Genomic DNA, 24,552 nt, shown 5'->3' with positions numbered 1-24,552 from the left:
CTGGTGTTCTGGTCAAAATTTATCCTTCAACCAACATCAATAAAAAATATATATCTTGTCCTTCACCTCGTTGCTGCCTGTGGGATCTTGCTGTGTGCAGATTGACTGCTGCCTTTGCTATGTTAACAGTGACTACACTTCAAAAGCACTTCATTGGCTGTAAAGCACTTTGGGGTGTCCCGAGGTCATGAGCGTTGCTATATAAATATGAATTCTTTCAGTAAGGCCGGTTTCTTTCCATTGGCATTGCCTTCCTGCAGCAGCCATTACGTCATGTTGTTCCAGTTCTCTTGTGCTTTTCTTCCAAAGGTTGCAATGTGTCACCCTTGCTGCTCCTTTTTGTTTCTTTCCTGCAGCCAACAATTAAATATGAAGTACAGCCGGACTTCATCACGGTCACTGGTGGAACCTTGCACATGTACCAGCTGGAGGGACTAAACTGGCTGCGCTTCTCCTGGGCACAGGGCACTGACACAATCCTGGCTGATGAGATGGGACTGGGCAAGACGATCCAGACCATCGTTTTCTTGTACTCCCTGTACAAAGAGGTAAAAGGCAGTTTATGGTTTAGAATCACAGTCTTTAATATTATCTGATATGTCTGTGTTTGCTTCTAGTTAGGGGTACAGTAATGTATGTCCAGAAGCCTGGACTCACCACTGGACACAGATCTGTACTAATAATTCAGAGGACTATATTAAAAGAATCCTCGAATATCACTGTGATCAGTGAAGGTAACCACAGAGCTGTTGAAAAAACCCTGCTCCTTTAGTAATGTCCTTTAGAGAACAAAATTCTTCATTCTTAGCCAGTCTGGGCCTGTACGTGACTCCAATCTCATACCAACATGGTTGACTCTTCCTACTGATGTGTCTATCTGACCCACTCAGTCATCACCACGTTCCTGGGGACATTTAGGGGCAGGTAATAAATGCCAGCCTTGCAAATGACGCTGGTGCCCTGAGAATTTTATTTGTATGTGGAATTAAAGTATTTTGCAGTGGTTGCTTGAGGTGAGGTACTAGAAGGCTGCAGGCATTACCAGTGAGAGATTAATGGACCTGGTCATGAGGTTTAGTTCCACATCTAGCATCTTCCTTTTTGAAACCCACTGCTCAGCCGGTTCTGAGAGGAAGCAGTCTGAGGGTTGAACTTTGTCTTATCATGCTCCTGTTAAGTCCCTTGGGTTGTTCTTTTATATTAAAGGTGCTATATAAACATAAACCACTGCTGAAGATGAAATTGAGGTCATTTAGAACTTAATTGCTGTTTACAGAGAGAAATTTGCAGATTTCTGGGTATTCTTACTCCATCTCCTTTCAGGCACCCTGCATTCTGACCAGCACCCCAACTGGATTGATTAGCCGCACATGGGAACACAATTGGGATGTGTTCCCAGCTCATCCAAAACTCTGCTGCTCTATATACGAACTTTTTTTCAATTCTTTCATGGGATGTGGGCATTGCTGTAAAGCCCAGCATTTGCCCATCCCAAATTGAGAACTGAGTGCCTTTCAGAGGGCATTTATGAGTCAGCCACATTGCTGTGGGTCTGGAGTCATATGTAGGCCGGACCGGGTAAGGACAGCAGATTTCCTTCCCTAAAGGACATTAGTGAACCAGATGGGTTTTTATGATAATTGACGATGGTTTCGTGGTCAGCATTATTGAAGCTAGCTTTTCAATTCCAGATTTTTTAATTTATTGAAATTAAATTCCTTCAGCTGCTGTGGTGAGATTTGAGCCCATGTCCCCAGAGAATTCACCTGGGCCTCTGCATTACTAGTAGAATGACATTTCCACTGTGCCACTATCTCTCCCTCCTCCCTCATCCATCACCCCACTGTGCTCGCTAACTTATGTTGGCTCCCGATCTCTAAATCTCCATCTTCATAATCCTCTGAGATCTCTGCACACCTCTAATTCTGGCCTCTTGCTCATCCCTGATTCCAATCGCTCCACCACTGGTGGCCATGCCATCAGCTGCCTGGGCCCTTAGCTCTGGAATTCCCTCCATCACCTCTCTGCCTCTCTCACATTCCACTGCTGCTCAAACTCTGTCCCTCTGACTACACATTTGGTCAGCTTTCCTAATAAGTCTTTGCCTCTGTCAGTTTTTGTTTGTTTGATGACACTCCTTTGAACCATCTTGGGGATATATAAATGCCAGCTGTTGTCCTTCCAAGGGAGAATTTTCTTACTTTGGTGCAGTTGATCATTGTTCTTTTCCTTATTCTGACTCCTCAGGGACATACGAGTGGCCCATTCCTAGTCAGTGCTCCCCTGTCTACCATCATAAACTGGGAGCGAGAGTTTGAGATGTGGGCACCAGATTTCTACGTGGTGACGTACACTGGAGACAAAGACAGCCGTGCTGTCATCCGGGAAAATGAGTTTTGCTTTGATGACAGTGCAGTTAAAGTCAGCAAGCGAGCTGTCAAAATCAGGGTAAGCCTTTGATGTTTAAAAACTGAGGGGCGGCGAGCTCACTGTCAGACTTGTGTTCCTCAGTGTTAGTGTCCATTGTGAGTGTAAGGCCCAATGCCCAAAGTGGAGAGCTATCCAGGGGACCACTGACACTCTCACTGGAGAGTAACCTGGAGGAACCTAAACAGAGGAAAGGAATAACCCAACAATATAAATCTATCCTTGTGCAGCAAGGGGTAAACCGTTCTAACCAACGTTTGTTCTGCAGAGCCAAGCACAAGTGAAGTTCCACGTTTTGTTGACCTCCTATGAGCTGGTTACCATCGACCAGGCAGCTCTGAGCTCCATTAAATGGGCCAGTCTAGTAGTGGATGAAGCGCACAGGCTGAAGAACAACCAGTCCAAGGTGAGATTGAGTGGGATGTGCTCTACCCTATTCTGTCACTTAACATCATTTATCATTAACATTTCCTAGCAGTGCTTTGTACACCCTGCACCTTATTTAAGGTTAATTACTGACTTTCTAAAAACTCCTCCTGCTGTTTTATCGCTACTCCCTGATGAAGAAGCTGTCTCCAGCTGGGACGTGGGAGGCAGTTGCCTCCTGGTTCCACCCCTCAAGAAGAAATTCTATGGCTGCGGGCATTGCTGGCAAAGGTGACATTGCCCATCCCTAGTTGCCCTGATGAGGTGGTAACTGAGTGTCTCACTCGGCCAATCAGAAATTCTGATTGCTGTATTAATTTGCTGATATTTCTTCAGTTTTTCAGAGTGTTGAATGGTTATAAAATTGACTGGAAGTTGTTGCTGACGGGGACACCGCTACAAAACAATCTAGAAGAACTCTTCCATCTGCTCAACTTTCTCACACCCGACCGTTTCAAGTAAGTGTTGTTTTCATAAAGACCGGAGAAAGAGAACTTTCATTTATTTTAGACCTTTCACAGCTTCATCAGGTCTCTAAGCACTTTACAACTAAGGAAGTATTTTTTTTTTGAAGTGTAGTCGCTGTTGTGATGTAGGGAACTTGGCAGCTAATTTGCACACAGCAAGATCCCACAAACCATGATATTATTATGACCAAATCATGTGATTCTTGTGCAGTAAATACTGGCCAAGACACTGGGGTGAACTCCCCTCATTGTCTTTGGAATAATGCTGAGGCCCTGTCATTTTTATTTTTAAAAAGAAAAACAATTGAAATATGTCAAGGCTATAAAAAATAAAATCCATTAGATTTAGTTAAACTTCAAAGCCTTTTCAAGAAGCTGAACAGAGTAATATTCAAAGTCACTTAAATATGGCATTGGCTGTGTTTTTTCCCTTGAGAGGGCAGATGAGAGCTTACCTTGTGTCACCTTAGCGTCACCCACTGAGCAATTGCTTACAAGCCTGGATAGGAGAAAACATGAGGCTCAGAGGCAGAGGGCAGGGCCAGAGCACCTCCCTGTCTGCCTCTGTTAGGCTTCTTTCAAAGCCAATTGCTGCAGTTTCTACACCGTTCCTTGTAGATGTTCTTGGTTGCAATGGGAAGGAAATAGGATGTTAGTCAACTCCGTTCCAATTCTGTCTCAAATTAGATCAATTCCGGAAAAAATTATCTTTAAACTAGAAAGACTTGCAAAGTGCTTCAGCACAATAAATTCCCTTCATATATGCGCTCCTGTTTTGTAGGAGAGCGTGTCTGCCATTTGGCCCACAGCAAGATCTCACGAATAGCAATGAAATAAATGCCCAGTTCATCTATCTTTGGTTGAGTGAGGAATGTTGGCCAAGAGAAGGATCCTGCTCTGCCATGGAATCCTCATTCCCATACATCAGCTGAAGGATGATTCCTCTGTTCAGCATACCCTCAGCACTGTGCTGGGAGCATCAGCCTAGATTTACACCCCCTGTTTCTGGTGGGGGGCAGGAACCTAGGACCTCCTGACTGAGGTCAGAGTGCTATCAATTGAAACAAACCAACACCTCAAAAGTTAAGCCATTAATTTCCTAGTTAGCAACCCTGGCCTCTTTCGTCACTTCACCATTGACAGCTGTGCCTTCAGTTATCTAGGTCTGAACCTCTCTGTCTATCACCCTCCTGTAAGTCATTCCTATCTTAATGAAACTTGATTATCAAATCAGAATTTGATAATCACTCCCGTGAAGTCCCTTGGGAAGTTTTGTCACATTAAATTTTTGATATTAATATTGTTATTGATGCAGCAGTCTCAACAGTGTGTGAAGCTTCAGCCCCCAGTATGTGTTCAGTGGCCACCTAAAGCCCGGCTCTCTCCTTTCTCTTTCAGCAATCTGGAGGGCTTTCTCGAAGAATTTGCTGACATCTCAAAGGAGGACCAGATCAAGAAGCTCCACGATCTCCTCGGTCCCCACATGCTACGACGCCTCAAGACCGATGTCTTCAAGAACATGCCCTCCAAGACCGAACTGATTGTGCGTGTGGAGTTAAGCACGATGCAAAAGTAAGTAACCATCGTTTGGGCCTCTGTGCCCAACACAGTGATGGTGGCTGGATCCTTCATCTTCACAAGATTCATATTGTGGTGGGTAAGGAGGAAAAGGTCAAGGAATGTGGAGTCCATTCAGCTCCTCTGATACCCTCCATCCAGACACTGAGAGATTATTCTGTCACTGGCACCCCCCCCCCACACTGCCTGCTGATCCCCTACTTTAAGGAACCCAAAATGTGCATTTACACCCAGTTTTGACGGGGAGGAGGAAGAACATACGAAATAGGAGCAGGAGTAGACCATTCGGCCTGTTGAGCCTGCCCCGCAATTCAATAAGGTCATGGCTGATTTGCTTGTATTACTAATTCCACATTCCTATCTACCCCCGATAACCTTAGATTCCTAGGCAAGGGAATTAATCTACCTCCGTCTTAAAGATATTCATTGACCCTGCCTACAATGCCTTCTGTGGCAGGGAGTTCCAAAGTTTCACAATGCTCAGAAAAAATATCCTCATCTCTGTCCTATAAGGGTGACCCCTAATTTTATAGCAGTGCCCCCTAGTTCTGGACTCACCCACAAGAGGAAACATCCTTTCCACGTCCACCTAGTCAATACCGTTCAGGATCTTGTACACTTCAAGTCACCCTCACTCTTCTAAACTCCAGTGGAAACAAGCCTGGCCTGTCCAACTTTTCCTCATAAGACAACCCACTCATTCCAGGTATCAGTTTAGTAAACAACCTCTGAACCTCCAACGCATTTATATCCTTCCTCCCTTCCATTAGCCGCCTTAATTATTTGTTGTACCTGCATACTAACTTTTTGTGACTCATGCACGAGAACACCTAGATCCCTCTGCACCTCAGAATTCTAGAGTCGTCCTCTATTTAAGTAATACTCTTCCTGCCAAAGTGAACAACTTCACATTTTCCCACATTATATTCCATCTGCCAGATTTTTTCCCACTCACTCAACCTTTCTATAGCTGTCTGAAACCACCTTATGTCCTCTTCACAATGTACTTTCCTACCTATCTTAGTGTCATCTGCAAATTTAGCTACCACACCTTCACTCACCTCATCTAAGTCATTGATATAAATTGTAAAAAGTTGAGGCCCCAGTATAGACCCCCACGGGACTCCACTCATTACATCCTGCCAGTCAGAAACTGACCCATTTATGCACACTGCTTTTTTCACAGCCAGCCAATCTCCTATCCATGCTAATATGTTACCCCCAACACCATGGGCTTTTATTTTCCACAATAACCTCTGATGTGGCAACTTATCGAATGCCTTCTGGAAATCCAAGCACAGCACATCTACAGGCTCCCCTTTATTCACAGCACATGTTACTCCTTCAAAGAACTCCAATAAATTGGTCCAACATTATCCCTCTTTCACAAAACCATGTTGACTCTTCCCAGTTACCTTGAGTTTTTCTAAATGTCCAGCTGTAACCTCCTTAATGGTCGATTCTAGCACCTTCCCCATGACAGGTATCAGGCTAACTGACCTATAGTTTCCTGTTTTCTGCTTCCCTCCCCTCTTGAATAGACGGGTTAAATTTGCTACTTTCCAGTCTAATGGAACCTTTCCAGAATGTAGGGAAATTTGGAAAATTAACACCAATGCAGCTACTACCTCATTAGCCACCTTTTTTAAGACCCTAGGATGAGGTCCACCAGGACCCGGAGACGTGTCAGCTGCAGCTCCATCAGTTTGCTCAGTACCATTTCCCGAGTGATTGTAATTTCAACAAGTTCCCCTCTGCCTTCCACCTCCTTGATTTACCACTATTACTGGAATGTTTTTTGTATCCCCTCTCGTGAAGACAGAAGCAACATATTTGTTCATTTCATCCGCCATTTCCTTATTAACTCCCCATTCTCATTCCCTGGAGGACCAACAAATTTCCTGTTTAAATACTGGTAGAAACTCTTGCTATCCATTTTTATTTTTCTAGTTAGCTTCCCCCTTTTATTTTTCAATTCCTTTCCCCTGATTTAACCTTTTAGCCATTCTCTGCTATTCTTTATATTCTGATCAATCGCCTGACTTGCCACTCATCTTTTTCCTTAAGTTTGATGCTTTCCTTAACTACTTTCGTTAACCAAGGATGGTGGCTCTTTCCCTTAGAATATTTTTTTATAGACGGAATATACTTATTATAAATATTCTGAAATGTCCCCTTAAATATCTCTCACTGCTCTTCTATTAATCTATCCTCTAGCCTAGTATCCCAGTTCACTTCAGCTAGCACAGCTCTCATACCCACATAGTTGCTCTTATTTAAGTTTAAAAGACCCGTGCTTTTCTCTTTCAAACTGGATGTAAAATTCAATCATATTATGGTCGCTGCCACCTAGGGGTGCCTTTACTCTGAGGTCATTAATTAATCTTGTCACATTACATTATACCAAGTCTTAATATAACCTGCTCTCTAGTTGGTTCCAGAACGTGCTGTTCTAAGAAACTGTCTCAAACATTTTATGAACTCCTCATCCAAATTACTACTGCCAATCTGTTTTTTCCAGTTTATATATAGATTAAAATCACCCATGATTTTTGCTGTCCCTTTATCACAAGCTCCCTGTGTTCTTCTTATATACTTTGTCCTACATTGTGGTTACTGTTTAGAGGGCATGTAGACCACTCCCACTAGTGACTTTTTCACCTTACTATTCCTCATCTCCACCCAAACCAATTCTACATCCTGATCTCCTGAATCAAGGTCATCTCTAACTATAGCATCAGTGCCATCCTTGATTAACAGCGCTACCCTTCCACCTTTACCTAGCTTCCTATTCTTCTTGAATGTCTCCATAATGGCTATAAGATCCTATCTATTTACTTCAACCACACTATCAATTCATCTACTTTATGAATGTAGTGCGCATTTAGATACAGAGCCTTTAATTTTGTCTTTGTTATCTTTGTAACCTGTAGTCTTGACTGTCAGTGTTTTCTTAGGTTTCTTTTCTCTTCCCCTTCCTGCTGTTCTCTGACCCTCACTTCTCATATTACGATTTTACTCTCCTGCTTCGCCTCTACCCCACGATTTATAACATTTGCCCAAGTGATATCCAAGATATGTTAAATGCTAACCGCTATTAACAAGTCCCTACACTTGTAATTGATAACTCCTCCACCCCAGCACAGCCCCCAACTAAATCAGATGCATAAATCTGTAACCTATTTACTGTTTTTCAGAAAATACTATAAATTCATTTTGACAAGGAACTTTGATGCACTGAATTCCAAAGGTGGTGGGAACCAGGTGTCACTGCTGAATATTATGATGGATCTGAAGAAATGTTGTAACCACCCTTATCTCTTCCCAGTGGCTGCCATGGTATGTGACTGCTGTATTTTGTTTCTGGCGCTGTCGCGTTTTTACCATTGCCTGCAGTCTGCAGGGCTGCCTCTTAAAGATTACAGCCAGTAATGAGGGGCTTGTGTTGCAAGCAGTGAGCCATCCCATGGTGTCAGTGGAAAAAGTAGCCAGTTCCAAGCAGTAGTGGGCAGTTTGGCTGGGACGTCTTAAAGGTAGTGAGAAAGGGTAACATAGCAATAGGAGGCCATTCAGCCCCTCCAGCTTGCCCCACCTTTTAATTAAGTTATACTTACTTCAGCTCCATTTTCTCACCTTAGCTCCATAGTCCTTGATAACCCTTTGCTCAACAAAAATCTCTCCTTTTCAAGCATGAAGGTTCCATTTGACCCCATTGTCTCTTTTCCCCCCTCCCCCATCGTCCCATAGACTCGCACTGGACTGATGGAGGCTGTCTGGCCCATCATACCTATGCCAGCTCTTTGAAAGAATTATCCAATGAATCCAACTCTCCTCTTTCCTCAGCTCTAACTTTTTGCCACTTGCTTCAAATCTGACTACTCTGATTACTGGCCTTTCCACTGAAAACAAAGTAAATAAGGAGAAACTATCCAAACCCTTGTGTGTAGTTATGGGCTCTATAATTAAAAAAAACAATTCCTGGTATGTCTTGAGTTGCTATTGCAGTGATGGGGGAGGGGCAGTACAGTACAGCACAGATCTGTGTGTCCATGAGCTTGGATTCTCACTGCTTAAATACTGGGCCATCAGATCATCCACTCACCCCAGGCTGGTGAAAAGAAAAATCAGCCATACTTACAACATCCATGACTATCTGGTGATGGCACTGGCAAACGTGTGTGTGTGAATGTTGACGAAAACAAGGTCAGGTTCAACTGTCATGCCCTCCACACTCTCCCATGCTGACTGTCAAAGCTGATGCATGTTGTTTAGGCTCTTGGACAAAGCATTATAACGCATGTTCTTACTCCAGTGCGCTTCAGGAGCGGCATGTGTGTGTCTTGTTACCACCACCTTTCAGTAAGAGGTTCCCAGTTATAGGAAGCATTGTCAATTCTGCTAACTTTACTGCTGCTTTATCCTAACATACTTGTGTTTAGAGGTCTGTTCTTGAGTGTCTGCTGCTCCATTTCCCTTTGCTGCAGGAGTCTGCAAAGTTACCGAATGGTGCATATGAAGGCAGCGGGTTGATCAAGTCATCTGGGAAGCTAACACTCCTTCAGAAGATGCTGAAGAAACTGAAGGCTCAGGGCCACAGGGTGCTGATATTTTCTCAGGTACGGTAGTCCCAGGGCCACTGGGTGCTGCTATTTTCTCGGGTACGGTAATCCCAGGGTTTGGGGTGCTGCTATTTTCTTGTATGGTAATCCCAGAGCTTGGTGCCGATATTTCCTTGGGTACAGTAGTCCCAGGACTCAGGGTGCTGCTTTTTTTCTCAGGTACGGTAATCCCAGGGCTCAGGGTGCTGAGGGAGGGCCCACCACCCGTGGTTAACTAAAGTTAGACAATATCAAACTTAAAAGGAAAATTATATAATTACGCAAAGATGGGTGGCAGGTCAGAAGATTGGAAAGAATATAAATAACAGCGAAGAACTACAAAAAGATAATAAAGAGGGAAAAATTAGTATGAGAGAAAGCTAACTAGTAACAAAGACGGATAGTAAGAGTTTCCATAGATATTTAAATAAGAAAAGAGTTAACAAAGTGAGCGTTGGTCCTATAGAAAGTACCTCTGGGGAACTGATAATAGAAAGTAGGGAGATGGTGGATGAATTAAGCAGGTATTTTGCTTCAGTCTTCACTCTAGAGGACACAAGTAACATCCCGGAAATAGCTTTAAATCAGGAAATGGAAGGGAGGGAGGAACTTGGCAAAATTGCAATCACCAGGGAAGTAGTATTAAGCAAATTATTGGGGCTGCTGGCTGACAAATCTCTAGGTCCGGATGGATTTCACCCTAAATTCTTGAAAGATGTGGCTAGTGAGATAGTTGATGCACTAGTTTTAATTTTCCAAAATTCTCTAGGTTCGGTGAAGGTTCCATTAGATTGGAAAATAGCAAACATATAACTGCTTTATTCAAAAAGGGAGGGAGACAGAAAGGAAACTACAGGCCAGTTAACCTAACATCTGTCATTAGGAAAATGTTAGAAGCTATTATTAAAGATGTTATAGCAGGGCACTTAGAAAAGTTTAAGGCAATCAATCAGAGTCAACATGGTTTTGCGAAAGGGAAATCATGTTTAACCAATTTATTGGAGTTCTTTGAACAAGTCACATGTGCTGTGGATAAAGGGAGACTGGTGGATGTACTGTACTTAGATTTCCAGAAGGCATTTGATAAAGTGCCACATCAAAGGTTATTTCAGAAAATAAAAGCTCATGGCTTAGGGGGTAACATATTGTCATGGATAGAAGATTGACTAGCTAACAGGAAACAGAGAGGAGGCATAAATGGGTCATTTTCTGGTTGGCAGGATGTAACAAGTGGTGTGCCACAGGGATCTGTGCTGGGGCCTCAACTTTATAAATGACTTGGATGAAGGGACCAACGGTATGGTAGCTAAATTTGCTTACGACACAAAGATAGGTAGGAAAGTAAATTGTGAAGTGGCCATAAGGAGGCTTCAAAGTGACAAAAATAGGTTAATTGAGTGGGCAAAGATCCGGCGAATGGAGTATTATATGGGCAAATGTGAAATTGTTCATTTTAGCAGGAAGAATAAAAAAGAAACTTATTATCTAAATGGTGAGAGATTGCAGAGCTCAGATTCTGAGGGATCTGGATGTCCTAGTACATGAATCACAACAGGTTAGTATGCAGGTACAGCAGGTCATTAGGAAAGATAACATAATGTTTTCATTTATTGTGAGGGGAACTGTATATAAATGTAGGGAGGTTATGCTTCAGTTGTACAGGACATTGGTGAGACCACATCTGGAGTACTGTGTACAGTATTGGTCTCCTTATTTATGGAAGGATGTAAATGTTTTGGAAGCAGTTCAGAGAAGGTTTACTAGACTAATACCTGGAATGGGCGGGTTGTCCTATGAGGAAAGGCTGGACAGGTTAGGCTTGTATCCACTGGAGTTTAGAAGAGTGAGAGGCAACTTAATTGAAACCATTAAGATCCTAAGGGATCTTGACAGGGTGGATGTGGAGAGGATGTTTCCTCTTCTGAGAGAATCTAGAACTAGGGGTCACTGATTAAAAATTAGGGGTCGCTCATTTAAGACAGATGAGAATTTTTCTCATGGGATTGTGAGTCTTTGGAACTCTCTTCCTCAAAAGGCAGTGGAAGCAGGGTCTTTGAATATTTTTAAGGCAATGCTAGATAGATTCTTGATTAACAAGGGGATGAAAGGTTACCTGGGGTAGGCAGGAATGTGGGGTTGAGGTTACATTCAGATCAGCCATGATCATATTGAATGGCGGAGCAGGCTCGAGGGGCCAAGTTGCCTACTCCTCCTAATTCATATGTTCGTGTTTCCTACCTTCAGCATCAACTTTCCACAGTTGGGTTTGAAGTCAGACCTGCTGGGTTGCTCCTCTAGTGCCATGGGTGGGTCAGTGGTGTGGGGGGGTGATGCGTTTGGGTTCCACGTTCCCACTAACTTGCAGCGATCCAGAACGTACCATGTGGTGCAACAAACAGGCTGCACACAGCAATGAAAGATTAGAGGGCATGTTGATTGGATTGGGATAGTCTTTTTAAGAATGTGCCCAGTAGAATACAGTTGAAGCCCATCTTGACTTCATCTGCTGTCTGTAGTGTTGCTTCTTTGTGTCTCTTGGGCCTTATTTCACCCCCTAGCAGTTTTGGGATGTTTGCAGAAACATGCAGGATTGGAAGGAGTGAGGAAGGGGACGATGAGTGACCTTTAAAAAAAAACAAATGAAGAATTGATCTGGCCAATATTCTTGATGAAAACAGTAGAAAAGTGTCTATGTCCAGGTAATAGCTTTACGATTTGGCTGGAAATAATCAGGAGGAACCTTTCTGCTGTGTTTATATTGAAGCTACTGATGTACAGGCCAGAAGAAAACAACCTTCTCTGTTTAAAATGTCACATGTGGCATGACCTCTATGGGCTGAATGGCTTCTTTCTGTGCATAAATGACTCTGACTGTGGCACATGCACCTCACCTGCATGCCACACCACACACTTCATAAGCTATATGTCATGTGAACACACCCCACACTGTACCATGAATGCCTCACGGAATGTGCCACATGAGCACCACATGACACTTTTTTCACTCATTCATGGGATGCAGACATCGCTGGCGGCATCTATTGCCCACCCCTAATTGCCCTTGTTCATAGGGCATTTAAGAGTTAGCCACATTGCTCTACTCTGGGCCTGGAGTCACAGGTAAGGACGGCAATAGTTTTGTGGTCATCATTAGACTTCTAATTCCAGATTTTTTTTTATTGAACTCCAATTTCACCATCTGCCATGGTGGAATTTGAACCCAGACCCCCAGCGCATTAGCCCAGGTCTCTGGAATACTTATCCAGTGATAATACTGCTATGCCACTACCTCCCCCGCTAGGCAAAATATGCTAGGTAAAAAACAAACCACCCACACCACGTGGAATGTGCCACGTGAAAATACACTCTGCCACCGACACGCCACATGAAATGTGCTAAGTGAATACCACACCAAACTCTGAACGAACACATTAATTCTTGGTATCTTTCAAAGTACGTTCTTTCAAGCTTTTTTTAAAACTGGACTTTGTTCTGGAAGCTTCCCCGAAACCTGTAAACCACCTTGATGCTGGCTTTCCCTTTCTCAGATGACTAAAATGTTGGACTTGCTGGAAGACTTCATGGACTATGAGGGCTACAAGTATGAAAGGATTGATGGGAGCGTCACTGGTGCAATGAGACAGGAAGCTATCGATAGATTTAACAGTGAGTGCTAACAGAGTCAACCTTCAGTCGGTTTCTGAGCGAGGGTTACCCAGATTTTGGCATCTTCCCTCTGCTCCTGCCCCTCTCAATAGCACCGTGTTTTTTTTACCCTCTGCTCCTGTCCCCTTCGATCACACTTTTTAACCCTCTGCTCCTGTCCCTCTTGATCACACCGTGTTTTTAACCCTCTGCTCCTGCACCTCTCGATCGCACAGTGCTTTTTAAACCTCTGCTCCTGTCCCCCTCGATCGCAACATGCTTTTGACTCTCTGCTCCTGTCCCTCTCGATCGCGCCGTGTTTTTTAACCCTCTGCTCCTGTCCCACTCGATCGCACCGTGTTTTTAACTCTCTGCTTCTGTCCCACTCGATCGCACCGTGTTTTTGACCCTCTGCTCCTGTCCCTCTCGATCGCACCGTGTTTTTTGACCCTCTGCTCCTGTCCCTCTCAATCGCACCGTGTTTTTTAAACCTCTGCTCCTGTCCCTCTCGATCACACCGTGTTTTTGACCCTCTGTTCCTGTTCCTCTCGATGACACAGTGTTTTTAACCGTCTGCTCCTGTCCATCTCGATCGCACCGTGTTTTTTAAACCTCTGCTCCTGTCCCACTCGATCGCACCATGTTTTTTAAACGTCTGCTCCTGTCCCACTCGATCGCACCATGTTTTTTAAACCTCTGCTCCTGTCCCACTCGATCGCACTGTGTTTTTTAAACCTCTGCTCCTGTTCCTCTCGATCACACCGTGTTTTTAACCGTCTGCTCCTGTCCATCTCGATCGCACAGTGTTTTTTAAACCTCTGCTCCTGTCCCACTCGATCGCGCCATGTTTTTTAAACGTCTGCTCCTGTCCCACTCAATCGCATCATGTTTTTTAAACCTCTGCTCCTGTCCCTCTCGATCGCACCGTGTTTTTGACCCTCTGCTCCTGTCCCTCTTGATCGCACCGTGTTTTTGAGCCTCTGCTCCTGTTCCTCTCGATCACACCGTGTTTTTAACCGTCTGCTCCTGTCCATCTCGATCGCACCGTGTTTTTTAAACCTCTGCTCCTGTCCCACTCGATCGCACCATGTTTTTAAACCTCTGCTCCTGTCCCACTCGATCGCACCATGTTTTTTAAACCTCTGCTCCTGTCCCTCTCGATCGCACCGTGTTTTTGACCCTCTGCTCCTGTTCCTCTCGATCACACCGTGTTTTTAACCGTCTACTCCTGTCCATCTCGATCGCACTGTGTTTTTTAAACCTCTGCTCCTGTCCCACTCGATCGCACCATGTTTTTTAAACCTCTGCTCCTGTCCTACTCGATCGCACCATGTTTTTTAAACCTCTGCTCCTGTCCCACTCGATCACACCGTGTTTTTTAAACCTCTGCTCCTGTCCCACTCGATCACACCGTGTTTTTTAAACGTCTGCTCCTGTCCATCTCGATCGCACCGTGTTTTTGACCCTCTGCTCCTGTCCCACTCGATCGCACCATGTTTTTGACACTCTGCTCCTGTCCCTCTCGATCGCACCGTGTTTTTAACACTCTGCTCCTGTCCCTCTCGATCGCACCGTGTTTTTAACACTCTGCTCCTGTCCCACTCGATCGCACCGTGTTTTTAACACTCTGCTCCTGTCCCACTCGATCGCACCATGTTTTTTAAACCTCTGCTCCTGTCCCACTCGATCGCACCGTGTTTTTTAAACCTCTGCTCCTGTCCCACTCGATCGCACCATGTTTTTTAAACCTCTGCTCCTGTCCATCTCGATCGCACCGTGTTTTTGACCCTCTGCTCCTGTTCCTCTCGATCACACAGTGTTTTTAACCGTCTGCTCCTGTCCATCTCGATCGCACAGTGTTTTTTAAACCTCTGCTCCTGTCCCACTCGATCGTGCCATGTTTTTTAAACGTCTGCTCCTGTCCCACTCAAATCGCACCATGTTTTTTGACCCTCTGCTCCTGTTCCTCTCGATCGCACCGTGTTTTTTAAACCTCTGCTCCTGTCCCTCTCGATCGCACCGTGTTTTTTACCCTCTGTTCCTGTCCCTCTCGATCGCACCGTGTTTTTGACCCTCTGCTCCTGTTCCTCTCGATCACACCGTGTTTTTAACCGTCTGCTCCTGTCCATCTCAATCACACCGTGTTTTTAACCGTCTGCTCCTGTCCATCTCGATCACACCGTGTTTTTAACCGTCTGCTCCTGTCCATCTCGATCGCACCGTGTTTTTTAAACTTCTGCTCCTGTCCCACTCGATCGCACCATGTTTTTTAAACCTCTGCTGCTGTCCCACTCGATCGCACCATGTTTTTTAAACCTCTGCTCCTGTCCCACTCGATCGCACCGTGTTTTGACCCTCTGCTCCTGTCCCCCTCGATCACACCGTGTTTTTGACCCCCTGCTCCTGTCCCTCTCGATTGCAACGTGTTTTTGATCCTCTGCTCCTGTCCCCCTCGATCGCAACGTGCTTTTAACATTCTGCTCCTGTCCCACTCGATCGCAACGTGCTTTTAACATTCTGCTCCTGTCCCACTCGATCGCAGTGTGTTTTTGACCCTCTGCTCCTGTCCCTTTCGATCGCACCGTGTTTTTTAAACCTCTGCTCCTGTCCCACTCAATCGCACCGTGTTTTTTAAACCTCTGCTCCTGTCCCACTCGATCGCACCATGTTTTTTAAACCACTGCTCCTGTCCCACTGGATCGCACCGTGTTTTTTAAACCTCTGCTCCTGTCCCACTCGATCACACCGTGTTTTTGACCCCCTGCTCCTGTCCCTCTCGATTGCACCGTGTTTTTGACCCTCTGCTCCTGTCCCCCTCGATCGCAACGTGCTTTTGACCCCCTGCTCCTGTCCCTCTCAATCGCACCGTGTTTTTGACCCTCTGTTCCTGTCTCTCTCGATCGCACCGTGTTTTTGACCCTCTGCTCCTGTTCCTCTCGATCGCACCGTGTTTTTAACCCCCTGCTCCTGTCCATCTCGATCGCACCATGTTTTTTAAACCTCTGCTCCTGTCCCACTGGATCGCACCATTTTTTTAAACCACTGCTCCTGTCCCACTGGATCGCACCGTGTTTTTTAAACCTCTGCTCCTGTCCCACTCGATCGCACCGTGTTTTTAACTCTCTGCTCCTGTCCCTCTCGATCGCACCGTGTTTTTTAAACCTCTGCTCCTGTCCCACTCGATCGCACCGTGTTTTTTAAACCTCTGCTCCTGTCCCACTCGATCGCACCATGTTTTTTAAACCTCTGCTCTTGTCCCACTCGATCGCACCGTGTTTTTTAAATCTCTGCTCCTGTCCCCCTCGATCGCACCGTTTTTTACCTTCTGCTCCTGTCCCACTTGATCGCACCGTGTTTTTAACCCTCTGCTCCTGTCCCCTTTGATCATTTTTTTTACCGTCTGCTCCTGTCCCCTTCGATCACAATTTTTTTACCCTCTGCTCCTGTCCCTCTCGATCGCACCATGTTTTTAACCTCCTGCTCCTGTCCCCTTCGAACGCACCATGTTTTTACCCTCTGCTACTGCCTCTCTCAATTGCACTGTGATTTTTATTCTTTCTCAGCGCCAGGAGCTCTACAGTTTTGCTTCCTGCTGTCAACCAGAGCCGGGGGTCTTGGAATTAATTTGGCCACAGCTGACACGGTCATCATCTTCGACTCAGACTGGAACCCCCACAACGATATCCAGGTAAGGGGTTGGCAATAATATCAAGGGTGTAGAATGGGAGTGGGGTGAATGTTCACAAACAATCAGCACAGGCAGTGAGAGTTTCACCCAGTATCCACACTGCAGCAGGGACAACAGACAGGATAGGAGGGAACTGGACAGACCATTCCCTTCCTTGCTAAAGGCACTCATGAAGCGTGTTAGTGGGGTGATGAAAAAAGCATATGGGACACTTGCCTTTATCAATTGAGGCATAAATTACAAAAATAGGGAGATCATGTTGGAGTTGTATAGAACCTTGGTGAGGCCACAGCTGGAGTACTGTGTGCAGTTCTGGTCGCCACATTTTAGGAAGGATGTGATTGCACTGGAGAAGGTGCAGAGGAGATTCACCAGGAAGTTGCCTGGGATGAAACATTTAAGTTATGAAGAGAGATTGGATAGACTTGGGTTGTTTTCGTTGGAGCAGAGAAGACTGAGGGGTGACCTGATCGAGGTGGACAAGATTGAGGGGCATGGACAGGGTGGATAGGGAGCAGCTGTTCCCCTTAGTTGAAGGGTCAGTCACAAGGGACATAAGTTCAAGGTGAGGGGCAAGAGGTTTAGGGAGGATGTGAGGAAAAACTTTTTTACCCAGAGGGTGGTGAGGGTCTGGAATGCGCTGCCTGGGAGGGTGGTGGAAGTGGGTTGCCTCACATCCTTTAAAAAGTATCTGGATGAGCACTTGGCACGTCATAACATTCAAGACTATGGGCCAAGTGCCGGTAAATGGGATTAGGTAGGTAGGTCAGGTGTTTCTCACGTGTCGGTGCAGATTCGATGGGCCAAAGGGCCTCTTCTGCGCTGAGATTCTGTGAATTGCAGCAACAGTTGTACAAAGTAGCCTTGACGGGCACGTGGAGCTTGGTAATTTGCCATACAAAGCTCTTCCAGTGCCCTGATATTTAACCTTTGCTGTTTAGTATGGAAGATTAAGGGTGATCTAATTGAGGTGTTTATGATGATTAAAGGATTGGATAGGGTTGATAGAGAGAGATTATTTCCTCTGGTGGTGAGGGGAGTCCAGAACAAGGGAGCGGAACCTTAAAATTAGAACCAGGCTATTCAGTGGTGATGTCAGGATGCACTTCACACAAAGGACAGGGAAAATCTGGAACTCTTGCTCCACCACCTCCCCCCCCCTCCAAAAAAATTTCTACATGCTGAGGATCAATTGAATGTCTGAAGACTGCAATTAATAGATTTTTGTAGGATAAGAAGATCAAGTAATAAGGAGCAAAGGTAAATGAGTTATAGATCAGCCTCGACTTAATTGAATAGCAGAGCAGGTTCAAGAGGCTGAATGGCCTCTGTTTTCCTAGAATGCCTGTTTATTTTTTGAGTGCTCCTTTAGCCTGTCCCGTGACTGATAGACTTTGAACTTCAGGCTTTCAGCAGAGCTCACCGCATTGGTCAAGCGAATAAAGTGATGATCTATCGCTTTGTCACTCGGGCCTCAGTAGAGGAGAGAATCACACAAGTGGCCAAACGAAAGATGATGCTCACTCACCTGGTGGTCCGGCCTGGCCTGGGCTCCAAGACTGGAAGCATGACCAAGCAAGAGCTAGACGATATTCTCAAGTTCGGCACAGAGGAACTCTTCAAAGGGGATATTGAAGGTAAGCAGATCAAAGAGGAAATCAAACCTTAGACGTAGCAGTTGAGCTAGTTGGTCAGTGGAAATGGAAGGAACTGTACTGACCCTCTCAAACTGTTTCCTCTTGTGGGGAAGAGCATAACTAGAGGCCATCAATATTAGACAGTCACCAAGAAATCCAATAGGGAATTTGGGGGAAACTTCTTCACCCGGAGAACTGTAAGAGTGTGGACCTGACTCCCACAGGTTAAAGTGAATAATATGGATGCGTTTAAGGGGAAGCTAGACAAGCATATGAGGGAGAGGGAAAGATGGGAGGAGGCTTGAGTGGAGCATAAGCACTCACATGGACTGGTTGGGCTGAATGGCCTTTTTCAGTGCTGTATATCCATGTAAAAATTGAGTTAATTTACAGAAGAATAGAATTCAGAAGCAGCTATGAGAGAAGTTGTAGGAAAGTTGTATAGAACACAGGTGGGAGCTCACTTTGAGCACTGAGGACAGCTCTAGTCTAAAAGGGATTTAGAAGGTGAAAAAGGGTTTACAGTTATAATGTCAGGATTATCAGAAAAGGCTGAACAGACTTGGACTCTCTTCCCTAGAAAACAGAAAGCTAGTAGGTGACCTCATAAACACCTTTTAAGATAAGGGGGTTCAGTAGGCTCAAAGGTTGGTGTGGGAGGAATGGGTTTCAGTTAATGGGGCACTGGCACCAGTACTAGGGTAGAAGGGAGCTGTTCCAGTAGGCCAGGCTTCACTTGAACTGTGCTGGGACCAGTGTAATGGCGAATCAGATAACTAGGCCTGAAGAGGGCTTTAAACTAAATAGAGTGGGGGAGGGTTCTGGAGAGGGGATGCGTAGGCTTACAAAGCAAAAGGATAAGGTAGCATTGCAGGGCAGCTATTTAGGTAATGATACGCAGAGTGTGACAGGAAGGGACAGAGTGTACAAACATATATAAAAACAGCAGCAAATAGGGTCAAAGGAGGAAAATGGTAAAAAGGCAAAATTAATGGCCTTTTACTTAAAGGCACGTAGTATTCGGAACAAAATAAATGAATTAACGGCATAAACGGAGGTTAATGGGCAGTTCTGTCGAAGGGTCATGAGGACTCGAAACGTCAACTCTTTTCTTCTCCGCCGATGCTGCCAGACCTGCTGAGTTTTTCCAGGTAATTCTGTTTTTGTTTTATGATCTTATACCCGTTACGGAGACATGGTTGCAAGGAGATCAAAGCTGGGAACTAAATATTCAGGGGTATGTAACTTTTCAAAAGGACAGGCAGGAAGGAGAGGGTGGTGAGGTAGCTTTGTTAGTACAAGATGGAATAAGTACAATAGCAAGAAATGTTCTTGGATCAGGAGATGTGGAATCCATTTGTATGGAGGTAAGAAATAACAAGTGGAAGAAGACACTGGTCGGAGTAGTCTATAGGCCCCCTAATAGTATACTGTAGAACAGAGAATAAATCAGGAAGTAATAAGGGCATGTAAAAAAAGGCAGTACATTAATTTTGGGTGACTTTAATCTCCATATAGATTGGGAAAATCAAATTGGCAGACTTAGCCATGAATAAGAATGTCATAGTGTATTTGGGACAGTTTCCTAGAACAATATATTGTGAACCTAACCAGGATCAGGCTAGTTTTGATCTGGTAGTGTGTAATGAGGCAGGTTTAATAAATGATCTCAGAGTATAAAATCCCCAAGGAAACAGTGACCATAACATGGTAGAATTTAGTATTCAGTTTGAGAGTGAGAAAATTGGGTCAGAAACAACTGTGCTAAACTTAAATAAGGGTAATTACAAAGGAATGACGGCAGGGTTGGCTGGAGTGGACTGGGAAAGGATTTTAACAGAAAAGATGGTTGATGAGCAATGGCAGATGTTTAAGAAAATAGTTCATGACTCACAACAAAGATGTATCCCAGTGAGGAAGAAGGATTCTAGGAAGGGATTAAACCAACCGTGGTTAACTAAGCAAGTTAAGGATAGTATCAAATTGAAAGAAAAAACATACAATGTGGCAAAGATTAGTGGTAAGCCAGAGGACTGGATCAAAAAATAGAGGGAGAAAATAAACTTTTGAGGGTAAACTAGCAAATAATATAAAAATGGACAGTAAGAGCTGGTTTTAATATATAAAAAGGAAGAGAGAGGCCAAAGTGAACATAGGCCCCTTAGAGAATGAGGCTGGAGAAATAATAATGGGGAACCAGGAAATGGCAGAGGAGTTGAATAAATACTTTGCATCAATCTTCACGAGAGAAGACACTAATAGCATTCCAAAAATACTAAATAATCAAGGGAGAAAAGCTGGGGAGGAAATACATACAATAACTGTCACTAGAAAAAAAAGTACTAGGGAAACTAATGGGGCTAAAGGCCCCATAAGTCGATAAGTCCCATGGACCGGATTGATTGCATCCTAGGATATTAAAGAAAGTAGTTACAGAGATAGTGGATGCACTGATAGTAATCTTCCAAGAATCCTTAGATTCTAGGCCAGTTAGTTTAACATCCGTCATTGGGAAAATGTTAGTCTATTATAAAGGACGTAATAGCAGAGCATTTAGAAATGCGTAATCTAATGAAGCAGTATCAGCATGGCTTAATGAAGGGGACATCATGCCTGACAAATTTATTAGAATTCTTTGAGGAGATAACAAGCAGGATAGATGAAGGGGAACCAGTAGATGTAATATATTTGGATTTCCAAAAGGCATTCGATATAGCACCACACATAAGGCTACTTAAAAAGATAAGAGCCCATGGTGTTTGGGGTAGTATATTAACATGGATAGAGGATTGGCTAACTAATCGAAGACAGGGAGTTGGGATAAGGGGGGCATTTTCAGGATGGCAACCTGTAACTGGTGGATTGCTGGGAATTAATGCTGGGGCCACAATTATTTACAATATATATTAACAACTTGGATAAGGAAAGTTGAATGTACTATCGCCAAGTTCGTGGATAACAAAAGTAGGTGGAAAGGCACATGGTGAGGATGACACACAGTCTACAGAGGGATATAGATAGTTAAGTGAGTGGGCAAAAACTTGGCAGATGGAATAAAATATGGGAAAATGTAAGGTTATGCACTTTGGCATAAAAATAGAGGAGCTGAATATTATTTAAATAGAGAAAGCTGCAGCGCAAAGGGATTTGGGTGTCCTCTTGCTTGGATCACAAGAAGCTAACATACAAGTTCAACAGGCCATAGGGAAGGCAAGTGAAATGTTGGCCTTTATTTCAAAGGGAATGAAGTATAAAAATAGGGAAGTCTTGCTAAAACTATATAAGGCATATTTAGACCACACTTAGAATACTGTGAACAGTTTTGGTTCCCTTATCTAAGGAAAGATATATTGTCATTGGAGGCAGTCCAATGTTGATCCCTGTTATGGAGGAGTTTTCTTATGAGGAGAGGTTGAATAGGTCAGGCTTGTACTCGTTGGAGTTTAGAAGAATGAGAGGCGACCTTATTGAAACATATAAGATTCTTAGAGGGCTTGACAGGGTAGATGCTGAGAGGTTGTTTTCCCTTGTGGGGAAGAGTCTAGGACCAGAGGGCATAATCTCAGAGTAAGGGGGTGCCAATTTAAAGCAGAGATGAAGAGGAATTTCTTCTCTGAGGGTAGTCAATCTGTGGATATCTTTACTGCAGAGGACTGTAGAGGCTGGGTCATTAAGTAGATTCAAGGCTGAGATAGACAGATTTTTAGTTAGTAAAGGAATCAAGAGTTATGGGGAAAAGGCAAGAAATTGGAGTTGGGGATTATCAGATCAGCCATGACTAAGCAGACTCGATGGGCCGAATGGCCAATTCTCCCTATGTCATATGGCTTGAAGTAGAGAAGGTATTTTCATTGGTGAGAGATTCCAAAATTAGGGGCCATCAATATAAGACAGTCACTAATAAATCCAATGGGGGATTCAGGAGAAACTCCTTTACCCAGAGAGTGGGGAGAATGTGGAACACGCTCCCGCAGGGAATGGACGAGGTGAATACTATCGATACATATAAGGGGAAAGCTGGATAAACACGAGGGAGAAAGGAATAAAAGGATATACTGATAGGGGGAGATGAAGAGGGGGTGGGAGGAAGCTCGTGTGGAGCATGAATAGCCCATGTGTGTGCTGTAAAATTCTACACCGCAGCAGGAAAACTAAGAGAGAGCAGAGGCTGGGGAGGTAAGAGGAGAGTTGCTGTGCGATTACTCAGGCTGTTGGGTTTTCCTCATGCAAAATCTGCAACTGTCGTCGTATCCCCTCGACCTGAGTTTTGAGGGAGAAATAAAAAGTTTCATTCACATGGTGCCTTTCACAATTTCAGGATGTTCCAGGTCGCATTGTAGACTAGGAATCTGACCTGGGTGTAAATGGGTCAGTGAATTAGCTTCCACATTCGCTACCTCCCACCCCAATTCACCCATTACTGAAAGTGGAAAGCTTTAGGTGACGCTCACCTTCCCATCTATGTGTTTCCAGGTGATAATCGGGATGAAGACAGCAGTGTTATCCACTACGATGGGGCTGCTATTGATCGACTGCTGGATAGGAACCAAGATGCAACAGAAGACACAGATATACAGAGCATGAATGAGTACCTCACCTCCTTCAAAGTGGCTCAATATGTCGTCCGGGAAGAGGACAAGGTAAGTGAGGCTGACAGAATCAGGGGACGGTTTTGGAAAACACGTGAGCAATGTATAATCTAAAGCTATGTCACAAGTGCTGTGCCTCTGTAACTCGGTCATCCTATCAATGAATGCTACCTCATTGAGATAACATGCCTCTCTATCCATCTAAAAGGCATGCCTGTCAAATGTCTTTCCTGACCCAATGAATGATATATACCTTAAATTATTATAACACAAAAACACAGTAGTCATACAAATACAAACTACTGCACATTCTGGAAATCTGCAGCTCGGATAGTATCTGTGGAGAGAGAGAGAAACCGCCTTAACGTCTCGAGTCAGAAAAAATCAAAGATCATGGTAAAATCAAAGATCATGGACTACGATGTTGAGAGTGAGGGCAATTGAATATTTTGAAACCGAAATTTATAAATTTTTTGTTGTCAGGCAAAGGTATTGAAAGTTTGAAAGTATTGGAACCTAAGAGGGAGATGGATAGAGTTAAGGTACAGAACAGCCATGAATTAATTGAATGGTGCAACAGGTTTGAGGAGCTGAATGGCCTCCCCCTGTTCCTCTATTCCTAACAAATGAATATTTTATCTGAAGGACATGAGAAATAGGAGAAGGGTCATTTAACCTTTCAAGCCTTCTCCATTATTCAGCAAAATCATGGCTGATCTACCTCAACTGGACTGGTAATCCAGCGACCCAGGGTAATGCTGTCAGGACCTGAATTCGAATCCCACCATGCCCAATGGTGAAATTTGAATTTAGTAAAATATCTGGAATTAAAAGTCTAATGATGACCATGAAACCACTATTGATTGTTGTAGAAACCCATCTGGTTCACTAACATCTTTTAGGGAAGGAAATCCGCTGTCCTTGCCTGGTTTGGCCTACAAGTGATTCCAGATCTGCAATAATGTGGTTGATTCTTAAATGCCCTCTGAAATGGCCGGGCAAGTCACTCAGTTGTATCAAAATGCTACAGTCTAAAAAAGAAATGAAACGGGACAGATCACCCAGCATCAACCTAGGCAACAGAAATGACAATGGCAAACCCAGCCCTGTCGACCCCGCAAAGTCCTCCTTACTAACATCAGGAGGCTTGTGCCAAAATTGGGAGAGCTGTTTCAGAGACTAGTCGAACAACAGCCTGACGTATACTCAAGGAATCATACCTTACGATGTTCCTGACACCACCTTCAGTATCCCTGGGTATGCCCTGTCCCACCAGCAGGACAAACCCAGCAGAGGTGGCGGCACAGTGGTATACAGTCAGGGGGGAGTTGCCTTTGGAGTCCGCAACATCAACTCTGGATCCCATGAAGTCTCCTGGCATCAGGTCTAACATGGGCAAGGAAATCTCTTGCTGATTACCACATACCGCACCCCGCTCAGCTGAATCAGTGCTCCTCCATGTTGAACACCATTTGAAGGAAGCACTGAGGGTGGCAA

At 44.3% G+C, this 24,552-nt stretch overlaps 1 protein-coding gene across 3 annotated transcripts in view; it reads left to right on the top strand.

Annotated features, from left to right (window-relative positions):
• The window catches only part of LOC121274166 (chromodomain-helicase-DNA-binding protein 3-like), a 109,739-nt gene that overhangs the window by 42,981 nt on the left and 42,206 nt on the right, over positions 1-24,552 (top strand). For all 3 annotated transcript variants that reach the window (XM_041181367.1, XM_041181366.1, XM_041181365.1), the window contains 11 exons: positions 357-548; positions 2,248-2,448; positions 2,696-2,833; positions 3,190-3,311; positions 4,719-4,892; positions 8,096-8,237; positions 9,383-9,514; positions 13,045-13,162; positions 16,705-16,829; positions 18,235-18,466; positions 22,940-23,106. In XM_041181367.1, coding sequence (XP_041037301.1) covers positions 357-548; positions 2,248-2,448; positions 2,696-2,833; positions 3,190-3,311; positions 4,719-4,892; positions 8,096-8,237; positions 9,383-9,514; positions 13,045-13,162; positions 16,705-16,829; positions 18,235-18,466; positions 22,940-23,106 — 1,743 coding nt within the window. The remainder of the gene's footprint in view (positions 1-356; positions 549-2,247; positions 2,449-2,695; positions 2,834-3,189; positions 3,312-4,718; positions 4,893-8,095; positions 8,238-9,382; positions 9,515-13,044; positions 13,163-16,704; positions 16,830-18,234; positions 18,467-22,939; positions 23,107-24,552) is intronic.

Source organism: Carcharodon carcharias, assembly GCF_017639515.1.
Source record: "Carcharodon carcharias isolate sCarCar2 chromosome 33 unlocalized genomic scaffold, sCarCar2.pri SUPER_33_unloc_1, whole genome shotgun sequence".
Lineage (NCBI taxonomy): Eukaryota > Metazoa > Chordata > Chondrichthyes > Lamniformes > Lamnidae > Carcharodon > Carcharodon carcharias.
Note: the sequence above shows the minus strand (reverse complement) of the source record. Positions and strands in the feature narration are given on the sequence as shown.